The sequence below is a fragment of the Diceros bicornis genome, chromosome 17, assembly GCF_020826845.1.
Source record: "Diceros bicornis minor isolate mBicDic1 chromosome 17, mDicBic1.mat.cur, whole genome shotgun sequence".
Classification (NCBI taxonomy): Eukaryota; Metazoa; Chordata; class Mammalia; order Perissodactyla; family Rhinocerotidae; genus Diceros; species Diceros bicornis.
In genome coordinates this window covers 35,302,540-35,321,154 of record NC_080756.1, presented here as the reverse complement: position 1 = coordinate 35,321,154, position 18,615 = coordinate 35,302,540, and the positions used below count along the sequence as shown (strand labels likewise).

At 43.9% G+C, this 18,615-nt stretch overlaps 1 protein-coding gene across 1 annotated transcript; it reads left to right on the top strand.

Moving 5' to 3' along the window:
- Nucleotides 1–898: 898 nt before the first annotated feature.
- Nucleotides 899–17,364, top strand: KLHL42 (kelch like family member 42). Its single transcript, XM_058558589.1, has 3 exons — nt 899–1,932; nt 11,475–11,668; nt 16,867–17,364. The coding sequence occupies exons 1-3, from the start codon at nt 1,061–1,063 to the stop codon at nt 17,316–17,318; spliced, it is 1,518 nt and encodes a 505-aa protein (XP_058414572.1). The 5' UTR covers nt 899–1,060; the 3' UTR covers nt 17,319–17,364.
- Nucleotides 17,365–18,615: the final 1,251 nt, after the last annotated feature.

The window sequence follows — 18,615 nt, the reverse complement described above, 5'->3', positions numbered from 1 at the left end:
ATGAGGGTGGCAAGAAAAGCCACCTCTGTAGGCAAATATGAGCAAAAGCGGCCAGACCTTCTGCCCCAAAATAACATTCCGTAATGGCTAGCCCAACCAAACTGAAACAGGGAAAGCAATGGCTGTTAGAAAATATTTGAAAAGAAGGCACGTGGTCTAATTTTATTTAGTCAAGTTGTCCTTCTGACTTTCTTTTAATAGCACAAAGAGGATAACAGGCCCCAACAGCAAATACCAGCTCCTGTGCTTCCCAACTCTTCTCATCGGGTGCACCCCATGCGCTGAGCCCTGCAGAACCTACTGCCATCTGGCTGGACCTTCTTTCTGCAAGATGGCTCCTACACAATGACCATGCCGAAGAATCACCTCTGGGTGCCACCTGCATGTCCAGAGACGGCCAGTGTGCCTCAGCCCCCTGGGACACGAAGCCCGACTGGGCCAGATGGGCGATCCCAGATGTGATGTGTTTTTGACTCCCCGGACCCCAGACTCCCTTCATCCTCCCACAGCTGCCCCCGCCCCCAGCAAAAGGCAGCGTGGAAGAAAAAGCAGACTGGCTTCCTCTCGCCTCCTGTCCCCCGCGATCATCGCTGCAGACCCCGCCAGGCTGCAGAGCCGCTGCGCCGGAGGCCGGCAGCCTCCCAGCCTCCCCGAGCGCGGGAGCCGGCGCGCGGGTCCGGCGGGCGGCAGGGGTCCCGCGGGCGGAAGCGGGAAGCGCGGCGGGGGAGGAGGCTGCAGGCCGGGGGCTGGGATCCCCTCCCCGGCTGACGCGGCCCGCGAGAACCCGAGCGGGGACGGCGGCCGCCTCCCGACGCCCGGCGCGCGGGCGGGCCTTTTTTGGCGCTGAGGGAGAGCAGCCGGGCAGGGCCGCCGCCCCCGGGCCCGGGAGGAGGGGCTGCCTCGGGGGCGCCGCCGCGGCCCCGAGCCGCGGCCTCCGCCTGCCTCCTCCTCCCGCCGCCCTCCCTCGGCGCGCCCAACCCGGAACCCGGCGAGCGCGTGGGGGCGGGGAGGCGAGCGCGCAGAGCTGGCGGGCAGCCCCGCGGCCCGCGGCCCCCCAGCCATGTCGGCCGAGGAGATGGTGCAGATCCGCCTGGAGGACCGCTGCTACCCGGTGAGCAAGAGGAAGCTCATCGAGCAGAGCGACTACTTCCGCGCGCTCTACCGCTCCGGCATGCGCGAGGCCCTGAGCCAGGAGGCCGGCGGCCCCGAGGTGCAGCAGCTGCGCGGCCTCAGCGCCCCGGGCCTGCGCCTGGTGCTGGACTTCATCAACGCCGGCGGGGCCCGCGAAGGCTGGCTCCTGGGCCCGCGCGGGGACAAGGGCGGCGGGGTGGAGGAGGAGGAGGAGATGGACGAGGTGAGCCTGCTGTCCGAGCTGGTGGAAGCGGCCTCCTTCCTGCAGGTCACGTCCCTGCTGCAGCTGCTGCTGTCCCAGGTGCGGCTCACCAACTGCCTGGAGATGTACCGCCTGGCGCAGGTGTACGGGCTGCCCGACCTGCAGGAGGCCTGCCTGCGCTTCATGGTCGTCCACTTCCACGAGGTGCTCTGCAAGCCCCACTTCCACCTCCTGGGGGCTTCTCCCCAAGCTCCGGGGGATGTCAGCCTGAAGCAGAGGCTGAGAGAGGCCCGGATGACTGGGACTCCTGTCCTTGTGGCCCTAGGGGATTTCTTGGGGGGACCCTTGGCCCCTCACCCCTACCAGGGGGAGCCCCCGTCCATGCTCAGGTATGAGGAGATGACTGAACGTTGGTTCCCGCTGGCCAACAACCTTCCCCCCGACCTGGTGAATGTCAGGGGTTACGGGTCCGCCATCCTGGACAACTACCTCTTCATAGTGGGCGGGTACAGGATCACTAGCCAGGAGATCGCCGCCGCGCATTCCTACAACCCCAGCACCAACGAGTGGCTCCAGGTGGCCTCCATGAACCAGAAGAGGTAAGCCCCCAGCAGAGCGCTGGTTCTTTCTCATTCATTCACTTGTTCATTAACTCGTTCGCCTAATGTTTACTGAGCAATCGCAGGAGGTTGTGCTGAGGAGGGAATGACGTCTTCAGGAGTGTGGCTGGCCTCCACTCTGGCAAAGTTCCCAGTGAACTAAGAACTTGCAAGGAAGAAGAGGCCCCAGTGAGGTCAACTAGCTGAGTAGGCGCCTTGCAGGTATCTCGCCATCAGGCAAACTACTTTCTTTGCCTCTATCCCAGTGGAAAAAAAGATGTTGTGGTTTCCTAAAAGGATACTTAAAACTGTTCTTTAATTTTGCTTTTATTTTCACCTTTTTTATTTTTTAGGATCTGATCCTGATAATAATGACACACTGGGCAGTAACCTGTAACACTGACTTTGGGGGATTTTTTTGTTGTTAATGGCTTTGAAGCCTTCCACACCGGGTCACCCATCTGTCATCGGGACATAGTCGTTAGAATTGTATGAATACTAGCTATATAGGATTGCCTTTCTTATGTTTTATCCTCTATTTTGCATCTCTCTTCTTTCTGAGCCAGTCATTGTCATTGACCCAAAGCTTGAGCCTGGCGGTGATCACTTACAGAATTAGAAAATTTCCATCCACCCTAACCTTCTCCCTTCCCGTCCTGCAAATTCCTCCTAACATGAACTTGCATGACTTCAAGAAAGGGAGAGAAAAGAAGGAGATTGGGGGTGGGGTGGGGTAGGGAAAGGAGCCAGGAAAGGGAGAACGAGAGCACAGAGCAGATGCAGGAGGAGGTGGTAGGAAGTTAAGACGGTAGGGCCCAAGACGGCCCAGAGCCATTCACAAGTGGAGAGAAGAATCACTGTCACCCAAGAAACGACAAGAATACCCCTTCTTCTGGTCCACCTGTATCCGTCTCCAGGCCCGCCATGCTCCCTGGCCTGGAGTGTGGAGCAAGGAGTGGGGACACTCACCACCAGGCAAAGACAGTCTTCACAGGAACAGGAAGGCCATTATGCATACTATTTACTTGACTTGAGGGTCCCCCCAGGCCAGGGGGGAACACTGGCTTTATTTCTACTAGAATATGAAATCATTTTGGAAAGTGTTCTTTTTTTGTTTGTGTGTGAGGAAGACCAGCCCTGAGCTACCACTCGATGCCAATCCTCCTCTTTTTGCTGAGGAAGATTGGCCCTGGGCTAACATCCGTGTCCATCTTCCTTCACTTTATATGGGACGCCGCCACAGCATGGCCTGACAAGTGGTGCGTCGGTGCAGCACCCAGGATCCACACCCCGGATCCGAACCAACAAACCCTTGGGCCTCGGAAGCAGAGCGTGAGCACTTAACTGCTGCATCACCAGGCCGGCCGCTAGTGTTCTTTTTTTTTTTGATGATTAAAAATAGTACATAGTTATTCTAGAAAACTGAAAAAAATGGAAAAGAAGCAGAAAGACTATCAGTCTTATTCCCTCCTTCCTAGAGGCATTAACCACCTACAGGTTGGCATATTTTCTTCCAGGCCCTTTTTAGTGCATTATTTACACTGTTGAGATGATGCCATATTTCAATTTTGATATCAGAAGTGTTATTTTTAAATAAACTCTAGGAGCTTTAATTGAAGCAATAAAGGAACGTTCAGCAGTTATGGGTGGTGCTCAGATTGGGTGTGAAGGCCCAGCAGGTTGTCTGTCACCTCTACACACGTCTCCAGCCGTATCAATTGGTGCTCAACACGCCACCCCTACCTCCAGGACTGGAACACGACACCTCACAGATTTCTTTTCTTTCTTCACAAATCCTTGGTAGTCTTTTTTTTCATTCTAGGAAAGCCTTTTCTGTCCTCTTTGGATAAAACAAGTATTTGAGTAATGTATGAATACAAGCTTAGAAAAATTGCAAATGATGTGAAAAACTATAGAGTAAAAATTATGTCCATCTGTAGACATACTTGTATATTATAAATTTATAAATACATATTTATAAATTATATATGTATTTTCATATAAATAAAAGTATGTTGATAGTGGTTAACAGGGAAAAATGTATATATGTATGCAAGTACTTGTGGGGGTGTGTATGCAATTTATACATATTTTTACTAAAATTGATTAGGTTATGCTGATTATTATGGCACTTGATATTTCCACTCAACAGTATACTGAATCTGAGAGTTTATCAACAAGTGTAGCTCCACCTCACTCTTGTTAATGGCTGTGTAGTATTCTAGCCTATGGATGTACCATAATGTAATTAGTCATTCTCTTATTCACGAGCATTTAGATCACTTCTGTTTGCCATTGTAAACAATACCGTATTGAACATTTTGGTATATGTGTGCATATCTTCCCAGGCATATGTGAGTTAGTTCTATATGGCAGATTCCTGGAATCCTTGGATAGGTGAGGCAAAGTGTATGTACATTTAAAGTTTTGTTAGCTCCTGCCAAGTTGCCCGTCAAAAAATTGTTCTAATTTCCTCTCCTCTCCACAGTATTTGAGCTTGCTGCTTCCCTATACTCTTGCCAAGACGAGATCTTATCATCATTTTTTATTTTTACCCATGTAGTGGGCAAAAACACTGGTGTGAATGTCTCTGATTGGAAGAGCGTTTGTTCTTTTCGTGTGTTTATTGGCCATTTGTATGTCTTTTGTAAATGGCCTTTGCCGATTTTTAAAAAATTGGCTTATCTTTTTCATGTTCATGTTAGAAGTTCTATATGTGTATAAAGATATTAATCTCTTGTCTGTTAGGTGATGTTTTGTACATCTTTTCCCCTGCCTTTATTTTATCATAAGGTTCAAAAATGAAATGCCTAGGGTGACCAGGCAAGCAGAGTCAATGAGTAGAGGGATAGGTGAGGTTGGGATGAACCAGAGACCTGCTGCCCTACTGCAAGAGGGCTGCCCCTCTCAGTCACAGCTGGTGTTGCCAAATGGGAGTGAGGAATGGTGTTGCCAGACATCCAGATGTCCTGATTTTTAAATGGTGGCCACTTACTCCATTTAAAAAAAAAACAAATCAACAACAACAACAACAACTAAACCTTGTAGACCCAACAAAGAGCAGCCCAGCACTGGCCATGTGAGCCTCCAGTTCTGAACTTCAGGTTTGTAGCATATTCTTGTGTGAAGAAATTTTGGATTTTTTTGTAGTCAGACTTGCCGCATGTGTCCTGTGAGCTTTTTGTCTTGCATAGGCAAGGCTTCTACAAGCTAAGAATATATATATACTCATCTATCATGTGATCTATTACTTTTATAGTTTTGCCTTTTTACATTTACATCTGAATCTGTTTGGGATTTATTTTCATATAAGGTATAATGTAAGGTTATAACATGTTTTCTAAATGTCCCAATAGCCTTCTCACCGTGACTGGCAAAACCAAATATCATATGCTAATTTTCCTGTTTCCAAATTGGCAGATTGGCCATTCCTGCGTCAGTAACTCATTTTTAAATTGTAGCTGGGGAATCTATTTAATTTATTGTCTGGTAGAATAGAGGCCTCTTTGTTTTGTTCTGTTCTATTTTAATTCTCTTGGCTATTTTTTGTACATTTTCTCCTTCAGACAAACTTTAGAATCAGCTTGTCAAGTCTTGTTGGAAATTCGATTGGGATTACATTATATTTATAGATTAATTTGGAGGAGGAGTCACAGTTTTATAATATTTTACAGCTAGAAAATAGTTTGTTTTTCCATGTATTTATTTAGGTCTTTTGGTCCTTCAGGAAAAGTTTCTTTTATGATCTTTGTGTAGTCTATATATTTTTTGTTAGGATTATTCTTAGGTATTTTGTAGTTATTGTTTTTTTTTTGTACACGGATACTTTTTCCATTATATTTTCTAATTGGTTATTGATGCCATATTGGACTTTTTACCCTTCTTTATCTCCCTCATGCTTTGACTCAGATCTGACATGTCTCAGGAGTCCCTTCTTGAACCCTTTGTTGGGCTAAATATTCAAACTCTCTGCTCCTCTAGCACAGTTCCCACTTTGATTGAAATATTCTGTTTATATTTGTCTCGTTCCCTTCCAGTCAGGGCCAATTACTTATTCAATGCTTATGTATATTCCTACAGCTAACAGGGTGTCCAGTAAATAACAGATACTTAAAATGCTAGGTTTTTTTTGAATTGTGGAATATGTTTTTACGTTATGGTAATAAAAGTAAACATGTAATTTTATATTCTTTTAAAATGTGACATTATAGTGAACATTTTTATCTTGTAACAGTCATTATAGTTATTTAGAATAGCTGAAAAAGAATAGTAGATAAGGTTTATTTATTTATTTTTTTTGTGAGAAAGATCAGCCCTGAGCTAACATCTGTGCCAATCCTCCTCTTTTTGCTGAGGAAGACCAGCCCCAAGCTAACATCTATTGCCAATCCTCCTCCTTTGTTTTTCCCTTTTTCTCCCCAAAGCCCCAGTAGATAGTTGTATGTCATAGTTGCACATCCTTCTAGTTGCTGTATGTGGGACGCGGCCTCAGCATGGCCGGAGAAGCGGTGCGTCGGTGCGCGCCCGGGATCCGAACCCCGGGCTGCCAGTATCGGGGCACATGCACCCAACCGCTAAGCCACGGGGCTGGCCCTAGATAAGGTTTATTTGAACATTTACTCTATACGAGGTGCTGTTCCTACTTCTTTGCATGTATTATCCCATTTATTTTTCACAAGGACTATGTTAGGCAGGTTCCCATTTTACAGAAGCAGACACTGAGGCACAGAAAGTTAAGTAAATTGCTCAAAGTATGTGATAAATAGAGTAACCAAAATGTGAATATCCATTGAATAGCTGTAACCATTTAGAGTGTTTATAAGTTTTGGCTTAAAGACTGGCCGTGACCATCTTCATGCAGATTTTAAAATTTTCTTTTTAAAAATGATTTTCTTCCAAGAAACGGAGCACAGATATTTTGTGGCACTCTGCTGCTTTTCAGGATGTCATTGTGTGTGCCTCAGTTTCACCACAGCCCCTATGTCCAGCATTTTTCTAGTCACTATTGGATAAGCAATGAAAACGACATGGTTCTTGCCCTCAGGGAGTTTATAACTGAGATGAAGAGACAAGTAAAAATGAAACCTAGAATAGGATTGTTCTTGGATAATACATCAAACACAGGCTCTGGAAACACTGGTGGAAACTCAGAACTGTGGGTAGAAAAGGTGGGTTTCCGCCTTTGGTTACACAGAATTTCACATGTACCTTTGCAGTGTATTCATCCAGTTTTACTTTGACAAAGGCGTCAAATGCAGGGCAGCCACCTACCCCAGGGACTTGCACAGTGCGATGATCTCAGAATCTTAAATAACAAGGGACAGGCAGGAACCCTAGAATTGGGAGATGCTATAAAGCCCTCTGTACCCTGGAGAAAATGATGCTGTATGACCAGCAGTGGACAAAAAAAGAAGTGTTTAGTGCTGTGCCCAGGTACTTGAAAATGGCAATGTGAGTACACAGCACTCTTTGAGAGGATGCTCTGAAGTCCATGTTCGCAAGACCGCCCAGTGGTCTGAATGCGGATTTGATCTCAGGAGTTATTGGGACGTAACTCTTCACGTGTAAAAGGTTGTGTGACTACAAAACTGCGTGCTTTCCCTCCTCACTTTAATTAGCGATAACCTTCAGGAACTGGCCACTGTTGCAGCAATCAGTTCGTTAATTTCTCTGTTTCTAAAGTTGTCTCTAGTCTCTTCCGTTGCCCTGCACTTTTGCTCTGAAATTGGAGTTGGAGTGTGTCCTCCTGTTCTGTGTGTCAATATAGCAAGGCTGGGAGAGAGACTTAACAAACAACAATCTCCAGGCAGAGATGGAGTTACAGCTGTCAGCCTTAGCCGTCCCTTTCCTCTGAGCCAAAGTTTAGTATTTTAGAGCATTTCTAGAGTCACAGAATCTTCGAGAGATTTTGTCCTCTACGGTTAATGTTGCAGTGCAGCCCAAAAATAGTGGAAGGAAAGAAAACTATTTGTCTATTCATCCCTCCCCCCAGTATAATTTTGGCCAACAGTTTAAATTTCTTTGTGCACTCGAGTTTCTTGGAGATGGTAGCAGTTAGCAACCATGACCACTTCATGACCCCTAACCTTTGCTCTTTCCCCTTCCTGGTCCCCGGGGGAGGTTCATATGTAGGGAAGTGGCAGAAGGTAGGCAGCAGAAGGGGAAAGTAGAGACGAAGGGCCTGGGTGGTCCACAGACTGTGCAGTCGTCTTCTGAGTGGTTTAAGGGACTTGAGAAAAGATCTTGCCATTTCACTCTAAGTTTCACTCTAATGGTGACAACCTTTCCTACGTAGCCATGGTTTACATTTCTTGGGCCCTTATTCTGGGCAGCATATTGTGGTCACTACTTTAGATGTCACTTCCTGTTTCATGCTCACAGCATCTCTATGAGATAGGCATTATTATTGGCCCCATTTCCCCAAAGGGGAAACTGAGACTCAGTGAGTTTAGATAACTTGCACATAGTCACAGGGCCAGCACTCTAAGCCACTCAGACCTCTATGTCATCCTGCTCCCTACAGTTGTATATCGCTATTGTTAATCATTGATATCTGTGTACTAGTGTTTAGCATGTCTCATGGTACTTAGCTTTTAACGATTTAAAGAGCTTTTCAGGAGCCAGTCCTGATGACCTAGTGGTTAAAGTTCGGCACGTTTTGCTTTGGCAGCCCAGGTTCGGTTCCCAGGTACAGAACCATACCACACATCTGTCAGTGGCCATGCTGTGGCGGTGGCTCAGATAGAAGAACTTACAACTATATACAACTATGTACTGGGGCTTTGTGGGGGGAAGAAAAAAGGAGAAAGATTGGCACGAATGTTAGTGTAGGGTGAATCCTTCCTTGCCAAAAAATAAAGAGCTTTTCATTTCCTCTAAGTGAAGTAGAAATTAAACCATCATCTAATTTTTCTCCCTTTCCTTTCTATTTACTGTAAGTCAAGTACTTAGCTTCAACAAATTATTTGGTTTAAAAATACTTCTTTTTGCCTTCTGACTGTAGTATGTCAGGGATCAATATTAAGAAAACAACTGTAGAGATGATAATTTTTAAAAATAATTCATAGCTTGAATTCATACCTTTTTATTCAGGAAGTAAAGAGTGGAAGAGTTATTTTCAGAGAATTGGGAATGAGGAGCTAAATGGCGAGAATTTATGGATGAGAGAGCACTTTGTACAGAATTCCAGAGTACTTTACCGCCAGTGACAGTTACAGTTGACAAATGAGAAGCCAGCCTTCCTGAAGTTAAGAAAGTTGGGCTTATGACATGCAGAAAAGCATTCCCTCTAGTGACCTCTTTCTGCAAGCGTTACCCATTTTAACTCTTACTCTGTGTGATATTGTGCTCTTCTTATCCCCACTTCACAGATGGGGAAGACTGAGGCTCAGATAAACTGAGATTCAGTGACTTGTCCAAAGTCCCGTAGCTGTTGAGTCGTGGAGCAGAGACTTCCCCGTACAGGCCTGGGCTCATAGTCCTCAGCGGTACGCCCCTTCATTGAGTGGTCTGTTTTTGGGTGATAGTTTCATCGTAAAACAAATTCAGTGCTGAAAAGTGTTTCTCTTCAAGTGAATTTGAGCGTGTTGGGGTCTGGAGAGGTGGAATTGTTTGCTTTTAACTGCTATTCCTTAGCCTCGAAAAGAAGCCCCTTACGTGTTTGCTTAGGACAAATGATGATGCTGGATGAATATGAAAAACTGTTTGATCTTACAAAATTTACTATCTGTGTACCTTTGGGGAGCAAAAACAAATTGTGGGCTGGTAAAATTTAGTGCTTATTTACAGGCTTTATTTCCTTTGGTTCCCCAAATTTGCACACATAGAGAGGGCATCGTGGTCGGATTTTAAGGACCATTGGCAGCAGGAAAGGTAAGCAGCATGAACCGGGGACCCCCCAGATACTGCCACCCCGGTGAAGTCTGTTGGCATGAAAAATTGGATGGCTCGCTGGTTTTCATGGACAATATTCAGGTTCCTGATGAAGAGTACTCTATTCACTCTCTGATTTGGAAAACAAAACTAAACTAAACCTTATTTAAGTATAAACATGAGAAGAACCTTTAAAAAAGCCGTGTGATTTTAGTAGGTGGCTATTCCTATCATGTGTTCTGTATCACAATGCGTCAGAGTTTATTGAACACCTGTGGGGAGGTCAGGCGGGGACTACTTGTTCGCTGCTGCTTCTTAGTCTACCCCCTGACATACCTTTTTTTCATCTGTAGCCTCTATCCCCATTGTTTCTTAGGATATTGTTATTTTTGTAGAAATCGTTGTGTTGGAGGTAGACGTGGCCTCCAAATTCACCTGGTCTAGCCTGTTTATTTCGAACACTAGAAAACTGAGAAATTATAATGATAGTATCTTATCGCTATGTGGTACTTTCTGATAAACTGTTTGCTCTAATTGTCTCCACCACCCTGTGATGGGAATTATCCCCATCCGAGAGATGAGGAGGTGAAGTGGTTGGGCCAGAGTCAGCTAGCTGGTTATCAGCAAAGCTGAGACTAGAACCCGGGTCTCCTGATTTGTGCCCCGGGTCTTGCTGTTGCCTCATGCTGTTGCTCATACTATTGTAAACTTGAGACTGTTACACATATTACAGTACACTGACCCAGCATTTCTAAATGTTTATCCTTCCTGGCCTTCAAGGAGTCAGTTAAAGCCTGTGTGTTACATTGAAACAAATTGATTTTTTTCTTACTTTTCAATTCAGAAGTAAAGAGATTTTTATCTGGTGTCTGAAGCTGATGAGCAGTGTTTAACTGTTTTACTGAATATGGGGCTTAAAATCAGGGTGTTTCTCTTTTTTAAATTTTATTTAGTATTATGATATGTGAGCATTTGTTGATATAAGTATTTGTTGAAATTAACATGTGTAAATACCCTAAGAATGCTGGATCAAAATATTTTTAATTAGTTCAGGGCTTACTTCCCCCTACCTTATGTGTTGCGAAGCAATATATAAGATGCCCTCATATGGAGGAGGGAGGGTGGGTGATCTGCTTGGGTGCACTCATAGTAAAGGGGTCTCTGAACCAGCCTTAGCAACCACCCTTTGCATATGCTTGTCTGTGTAGGCAGCACTGGTGTGTACCTAAGATGGGGCCTACCCACTGGGCAGGAAGAATGAGAAACAGTCTGAGAGATACAAGGCAGTGGGGGGTAAGGTGGTGGGCGTGTTTCTCTTTTACCACTTGCTCCTGCTCCTGAAAGAGGTATTGAGTTTAGTGTATACAAAATGTCTTTGGTTCTTGGCATGAGGCTAAGCCAGATGAGTTCTTGTTATATTGAATTGCTGTCTTCAATTGCTAAAGTTTGGAGAATTGCCCCATTCTTGTGGATTCTTGGAGATAAGAGTGAAATTTGAGGTGCCATTTGGTCATTTCTCTGCATCCACGCAAAATGGCACCCATCTCGGAGAGCTAATTTTCTTCAACTATCCAGCAGATTCCACACTTTACTTAAGGAGTTCATGCCCTTGTCTTACTTCTTAATGATCAAAAGAACTGACTTTGTGGGCCTTTGTGTCTCTCTTTCAGGTCTAACTTCAAACTTGTGGCTGTTAATTCAAAACTGTATGCCATTGGTGGGCAGGCCGTTTCTAACGTCGAGTGTTACAATCCTGAGCAGGATGCGTGGAATTTTGTGGCACCATTACCAAATCCTCTGGCTGAGTTCTCTGCGTGTGAGTGTAAGGGGAAAATTTATGTCATTGGAGGATATACTACCAGAGGTAAGTGAAGGGGCCAAGTAAATGGTCGTCTTATATGGAAGCTTCTGCCCCTGGGGAGGGGCAGGAGGGTGCCAGAGGAAACACTCCAGGGTACACAGTGTGATTTTATGCATTATATACTGTATATTTACATATCGGACAGAAGAGAGTCCTGTATAACTGGGGTGGTTTGGACAGGAGGGGCCTTTGAGGCTTTTGTGTGAGCATGAAGCTTGAATGGGGTAGGGGAAGCTGTGAAGAGAATATGTATTTTCTTTCTGCTCTGAAACCCAGCCTTGTGCTCAGCCATCTTGTGACTTGCCTGGGTCACTCCCATCCTTCTCTCAAACACACACCAGATCCGCCCCCCTGCAACACTGTGGAATTTAGTGCCAGAGCATCCTTGCAGATCTTTGTTTTCACTTTCTCCCTTCTTGAGCACAGACATATCAGATATAGATTCCAGAAACTGAGCTCTGGGCTGTTGTCCACGTATCACAGGAGGAGCAAGAATGTGCATATGAGAGATTTCTTTCCTGACCAGTGGTGGGAGGTGGTTGTATTACTTACTAAACTGTACATATGTTTTCCCTTTTTTTGATGGGCATTTTATAGTTAATAATTTGGAAATAAAAAGTTTCTCCAGTGGGTTGTATACTTCTGCTCTTGGTAGGAAGCATCTCACATGACAGTGATGGAAAACAGCTTGATTGTGGTCAGAAAGGCAGTGATGGACCACCAGGAAGAGGTGTACTTTTCCTGTTATCTCTCTCCCCCACTTAAAGCAGTTGTTTCCAAGTTATCTCTTGGCCAAGGAAATTTATTTCTTCAATTGGTCTATCTGACTGTATAATGCCCAGAACTTATAGCAAAAGTATAACTGGACTCTGAGGACTTTTAGCCACAGTGAAGTGGTCGAGTTACCGTTATACCTGACATAGTGAAATAACCCTTCACTCCTCTAGGGTACGGTATGGGCAGGACAGAGCTCTCCAGCCCTGGCTGATAACAGACGTGGAGAAAGAGTGCTGATGGCCCCATTAGGCTGCATGCGACCATATGTAACTTTGTAAAGGACAGAAATCCACATGCTAATATAGTGTTGGTGACAAAAGTGTTTTTCACCACAATCAAATGTGTCTTATTTGGGGGATTTATGTGAGAGGAAGAAGTTAAATATAAGGTGTTTTATGAGCATCTCATTTGCTTTTTTGTGTGTGTGACAGCAAAAGATTTTGATTAATACTTCTTAGAGTACCCCTAAAAGTTGATTTGGTGGGGAGGATGGTGGGTGGTGTTTTAGTTTCCTGTAGCTGATTTAACAAATGACCACAAACTTGGTGTCCTAAAACAACAGAAGTGTATTCTCTCACAGTTCTAGAGAGCAGAAGTCTGAAATCTAGGTGTCCACAGGGTCATGCTCCCTCTGAAGGCTCTAGGGGGAAATCCTTCCTCTTCCAGCTCTGGTGGCTCCAGGTGTTCCTTGGCTAGTGGCTACATAACTCCAGAATCTCTGCCTCTGTCTTCACCTGCCTTCTCCTCTGTGTGTATCCATGTCTTTTCCTCATCTGTCTCTTATAAGGACGCACTTCTCATTGGATTTAGAGCCTACCAGGTAATCCACGCTGATCTTATCTTGAGATCCTTAACTTAATTACGCCTGCAAAGACCCTTTTTCCAAATAAGGTCACATTCAAAGGTTCTAGGGATTGGGAAGTGGACATATCTTTAGGGGGCTGCCGTTCAACTCACTACAGGGTATCTTTATGCATTTAAGGAGAGGCAGTGATCAAGAGAAGTGTATATGAAGCAGTGAGCTTTTTTTTTTTCACTCCAAGTTTTCATCACACGTGGAGCTGTTCCCAATGTCCCTCCCTAGTGACTCTCCACTGAAGATAATTGCCAGCTTTTCCTTTACAAATAGTGGGGAAAAAAAAAAATGAGAGCAGTCATTTGTTTTACTTTTTTTATCTTCAACATTAGTGTTCAGGTTACAGTGATCAACTTTATATGCTTAACTAAACCATAGTACCCAGAGAATTCCCATGTGTGCATATGTACCTCTGCGTGTGTATCCTTTCTCCTAGGAAAGTAAATACAGTTATTTACTTTTGAACGTTTCTAAGAATTCTGATTCCCCCCTAGATTTTGTAACACAGGATGTACCCTCTCCTCTGGACTGACATAACGCACCCGTATCCCTTGGCTTCTCTTTTAACCAGAAGCTGGGAATCACTGATGGGCAGTACTGTAACTTGAAGAGTACTCTGCTGGTACATTTCCTAGTTTTTCCATGACCTTAGCTGAGCAAATGTTCTTTAGATTTGACCTGGAAAACCCTTGCTGTGTGTTTTCTAGTTTCACAATCCACTGCTAAGGTACCTTCTTCACTTGGGCCACCCACTATGATTCTTGTCCTGGATTCCCCAAGCCAAATACCCACGATGGGATGGTTAGGTGATGTGGATGGATAGATGTTTGTGTAAGGCTTAAAAACGAGTTTTCTAAGATGAGAGGGCAGGACAATTACTTATACTCTGAAGCCCTCCTACCCCTGCTTGGGATCTTCTCAGCCCTTCCTAATAGTTCCCTGTATTTAAAACAAGAAATCATAATTGTCATGAAAAACAATTTAGGACTTCAAGTTGGGTTCTTAGCCTGCTGACTTCTTAAGTTAGGTGAGACCTTTAAAATTCGGTAAGTAACAGTTTATGATTTTTATGAAAACTATTTGATTTTTTTTTTTTTGGATTTTTTTAGCAGTATTTTTTAGGCTCAAAATAATATTATATAATAATCAGGTAAAATGAATTGCACAGGTTTCTTGCTATTTGATGATTTTAATTCTTTGGCTGGCATTGAAAAAATTAAAAGAAATTCAATAGAAAGTAATAGTAACCACTAAAGGGAAGAAGGATGATTTGTTAAACTTCAGAATCAATTCTAAATGTTAGAGTCAAAAGATCATTCCACCAACACCACCTCATCATGGTCTGAGCCCTTGTTGGGTGAGGAGAGAAAACATTTACAGAAGCCCTGAAAAGACCTTCAGACCTAAAATTGACAAATACATTGATGCGTCACTAGAATAAGTCCTTTATTTATGCAGTGAGAAGCCAGGTTACTAAGGAGCACTTTGTGATACATTAGTAACCAAACTCCCTTGGGCTGTCTCCAGGAATGAGCTTTATCACAATAGCTACAATAAAAAGACATTGGGGGCCAGCCCCATGGCCTAGTGGTTAAGTTCAGCATGCTCTGCTTTGGTGACCCAGGTTTGTGGGTTCGGATCCCAGGCATAGACCTACACCACTTGTTAGCCATGCTGTGGTGGCGACCCACATATAAAGTGAAGGAAGATTGGCACAGATGTTAGTTCAGGGCTACTCTTCCTCAGGAAAGAAAAAAAAAGACATATAGGGAGGTATTAGTTTAGGTGGAAAATAGAAGGACACTTCCCTAAAGCTATAACAATTCTGAAATTTCTACAGGCCTGGGGACATGTCACATATAGGATTTGGTTTCCTTTCAGTTCCCTCTGTGCCCTCTTAGGAGGCACTTGACTTGGTACCAGAGATAGTGGTGGAGCCCTTTAATCATTGCTAACTACGGGTGGGTCCTTCTGTCTCAGGAGGAAGTGCTGCTCCCAGCTCCTGCAGCAATCAAACTGCTGTTCGCTTTAGTTGTATGTCAGTTCCCAAGCTGCTCTCTTACACTGATAGATTTTGTTGTTTGTTTAAACAACAACAACAAGCAGTTCATTCTTTCTGGTAAGTCAGAGCATTTTTTTTTTCCTGCTGAGGCTAAAATATTCCATGTATTCTTTCCTAGGGGAGGAAAGAAAAGGAGAAAAAGAACAATTAAAGAAGAAGAAAAATGAAATTAGATATTTTAAATTTCACAAGCATTTTCAAAAAGAGTAGGCAGGGCCGGCCCCGTGGCTTAGCGGTTAAGTGCGCGTGCTCCGCTACTGGCGGCCCGGGGTTCGGATCCTGAGCGCGCACCGAGGCTCCGCTTCTCTAGCCTCATGGCCGCGTCCCACATACAGCAACTAGGAGGATGTGCAACTATGACATACAACTATCTACTGGGGCTTTGGGGGAAAAAAAGGAGGAGGATTGGCAATAGATGTTAGCTCAGAGCTGGTCTTCCTCAGCAAAAAGAGGAGGATTAGCATGGATGTTAGCTCAGGGCTGATCTTCCTCACAAAAAAAAAAGAAAAAAAAAAGAGTAGGCAATATTTTTTCCTTAAAACAGTTATGAATTCCAAATAATGTCAGAGCAGTCTTTCATCTAATATCTAATTTTATCCACACAATAACTATCTCTTGTGAAAAGGGCAGGGGGAGAGGCAAGGGGCTTTGTTAGTGTGTCTCTCGTGTTACAATTGGGAAACAGAATTGCCAAATGATTTCTATGGCTTCAAGGCCAGAGGTGAGACTTTCTCGCATTTCTCCTGACTTGCAACTTTGTGTCTTTTCTCTCAGACGGTCCCTGAACATCCTGTTTGGCTTGCTTTTCTTGTTTTGTAGAATCCGTTGTCAAGAGTAGATCCTCTTGGGCTCAGCCCGTCGTCTGTATTATACAGTCAGTAATTCTGTAGAAGCTGATGAGAGTTCTGAGGCTCTGTTTTTTTTTTTTTTTTAAACATTTTATATTTACTCCTTTTATTTATTTATTTATTTTATTTATTTTTCCCCAAAGCCCCAGTGGATAGTTGTATGTCATAGCTGCACGTCCTTCTAGTTGCTGTATGTGGGATGTGGCCTCAGCATGGCTGGAGAAGCGGTGCGTCTGTGCGCACCCGGGATCCGAACCTGGGCCGCCAGCAGCGGAGCGCGCGCACTTAACCGCTAAGCCATGGGGCCGGCCCCTCTGTTTCTTTTTTACATTAGCCTGGGGGTTCTAAAAGGTGTAAGGGGACCAGGGACGAGGGGATGTGCTCAAATCACAGCTGCTCATCTCTTTGGCTTTACCAAATCTGAGAGCCTCCCCGGGAGGGGACATGCCTGAATTGGAGGTAAGTGGGGATGATTCTAAGTGGTTTCCTCCCAGCCTTTTTGAAAACTGTTTTCCCAACCTCTGCTTTTCTGAAATAGTTTTTGCCTCTCTCTTTGTTACCAAATGATTCAGGTGGAGGTAGACGTTTATATCCAGCCTAGGCAGTCAGTAGTGTTACTCATGGCTGTGTCATCATTCGGCTTCTTTCCTCCTTTCAGACCGGAACATGAACATTTTGCAGTACTGCCCCTCTGCTGACATCTGGACGCTCTTTGAAACGTGTGACGTCCACATCCGCAAGCAGCAGATGGTGTCCGTCGAGGAGACCATCTACATCGTGGGGGGATGTCTCCATGAACTGGGGCCCAACCGGAGGAGCAGCCAGAGCGAGGACATGCTCACCGTGCAGTCCTACAACACTGTCACCCGGCAGTGGCTCTACCTCAAGGAGAACACGTCCAAATCGGGTCTTAACTTGACTTGCGCGCTTCATAACGACGGCATCTACATCATGAGCAGAGACGTTACCCTGTCAACCAGCTTGGAACACCGAGTTTTCCTCAAGTACAACATCTTTTCAGACAGTTGGGAAGCATTTAGGCGTTTCCCAGCCTTTGGACACAACTTGCTGGTTTCCTCTCTTTATCTGCCCAATAAAACAGAAACCTGACTGAATTGACTTAGTATTTAAAAGAAACCTGGTTCAAGACAAAAAAAAAAAAAAAAAAAAAAAAGAGCAGTGTCCCATTTCAAGGGAGACTGATTTCTAAAGGGAAATTGTGGGTTAAAGTAGTCACATATACAGCAGCTGTAAATAAGCTTACTTGAACTAATTACTTGAAAACTGTGGAGAAAAGAGACCAATGTTATTATTTTTTTAATTATTGATTTTTAAATTATGGGAACAAATCCATAATAATGTTTTCATCCAAATATGATACCTTTGGGTCAGTAACTGAAACTGCTCATCAAAAAGATTCATTGTGTCTGCTTAGGAAAGGGCCAAAGTCAATAATTGGTGTGAATGGTAAAGATGATTTTAAAATCTGTTTTATTAAGGTTACTTGAAATATCATTAATACCTTAAGGGAGATATATTTTTTTGTTGTTATCAATTTACTGGACAAACATTGTTATTAACTATCATTCTCCTCTCCTGTCCCCAATCATACGCACATACACTTCCAGTGTGTTTTAAAGAGGATTCTGTGTTCAGATCTTTTATTTGCAGGAAACTGACAATAATGGAACACTACAGGTAAGTCTTGCAAGCATCCAGTCCTCCCCAAAACTTGCATAAAAACATTCTCAGCTATTTTTCCAGTGTTTTTTGCAATTATGAATGTTGAGTAAATAGGCAGATATAACCTCTTATTTCAATTATGTGGCAGGTTGCAGATTTATGTGGTCAGATAAGTTGCCTTGCTAGCATTCTGTATTGTTTAAAAGCGAGGATATATAGTTTAAAAGGATGGATATGTATATTTTTAAAATCGAGTCTTAAATTTAAGTGGAAAGGGAAGGAAACATCAAATAAGAAAATAATTGCCTTTAAGAGTTACTTTTATTGAATGTATTTGACTTAGTTCTTTTTTTAAGATTGAAAAAATAACTTCATCCTATTTAGATCAGGCATCTTTCTGTTTTAATCTTAGCCTTTTAATTCATGCTTTGCTTTTGTGGGGTAAGGTGAGGATAGCGTTTGTGCTGGAGACGGGGAAGAAGCTCATACCGACGCGGAATGGTATCAGGTGGTCTTTCTGAGGTTAGGTAAGGTGCTCTTCTTGCCTGGGTTGTGAAATCAGAGGGAACCCAGCTCAGCCAGTTGCTTGTTTTCAGTAAGTCAGTTAACAGTGAATAAAAGCTTCTGCCAATCATAGATCAGCATTTCTTTAAAAATATATACACATACTTATAGAAATTTTATTTTGATTAAAAAACACTTCCTGAAATTCTCTGATCTTTTG

Bases quoted from the DNA above. Each gene is read 5' to 3' on its own strand.
- KLHL42 (XM_058558589.1), top strand. From the start codon at position 1,061: ATGTCGGCCGAGGAGATGGTGCAGATCCGCCTGGAGGACCGCTGCTAC. The intron at 1,933-11,474 runs GTAAGCCCCCAG...TCTCTCTTTCAG, and splicing joins GCCTCCATGAACCAGAAGAG to GTCTAACTTCAAACTTGTGG. The intron at 11,669-16,866 runs GTAAGTGAAGGG...TCCTCCTTTCAG, and splicing joins TGGAGGATATACTACCAGAG to ACCGGAACATGAACATTTTG.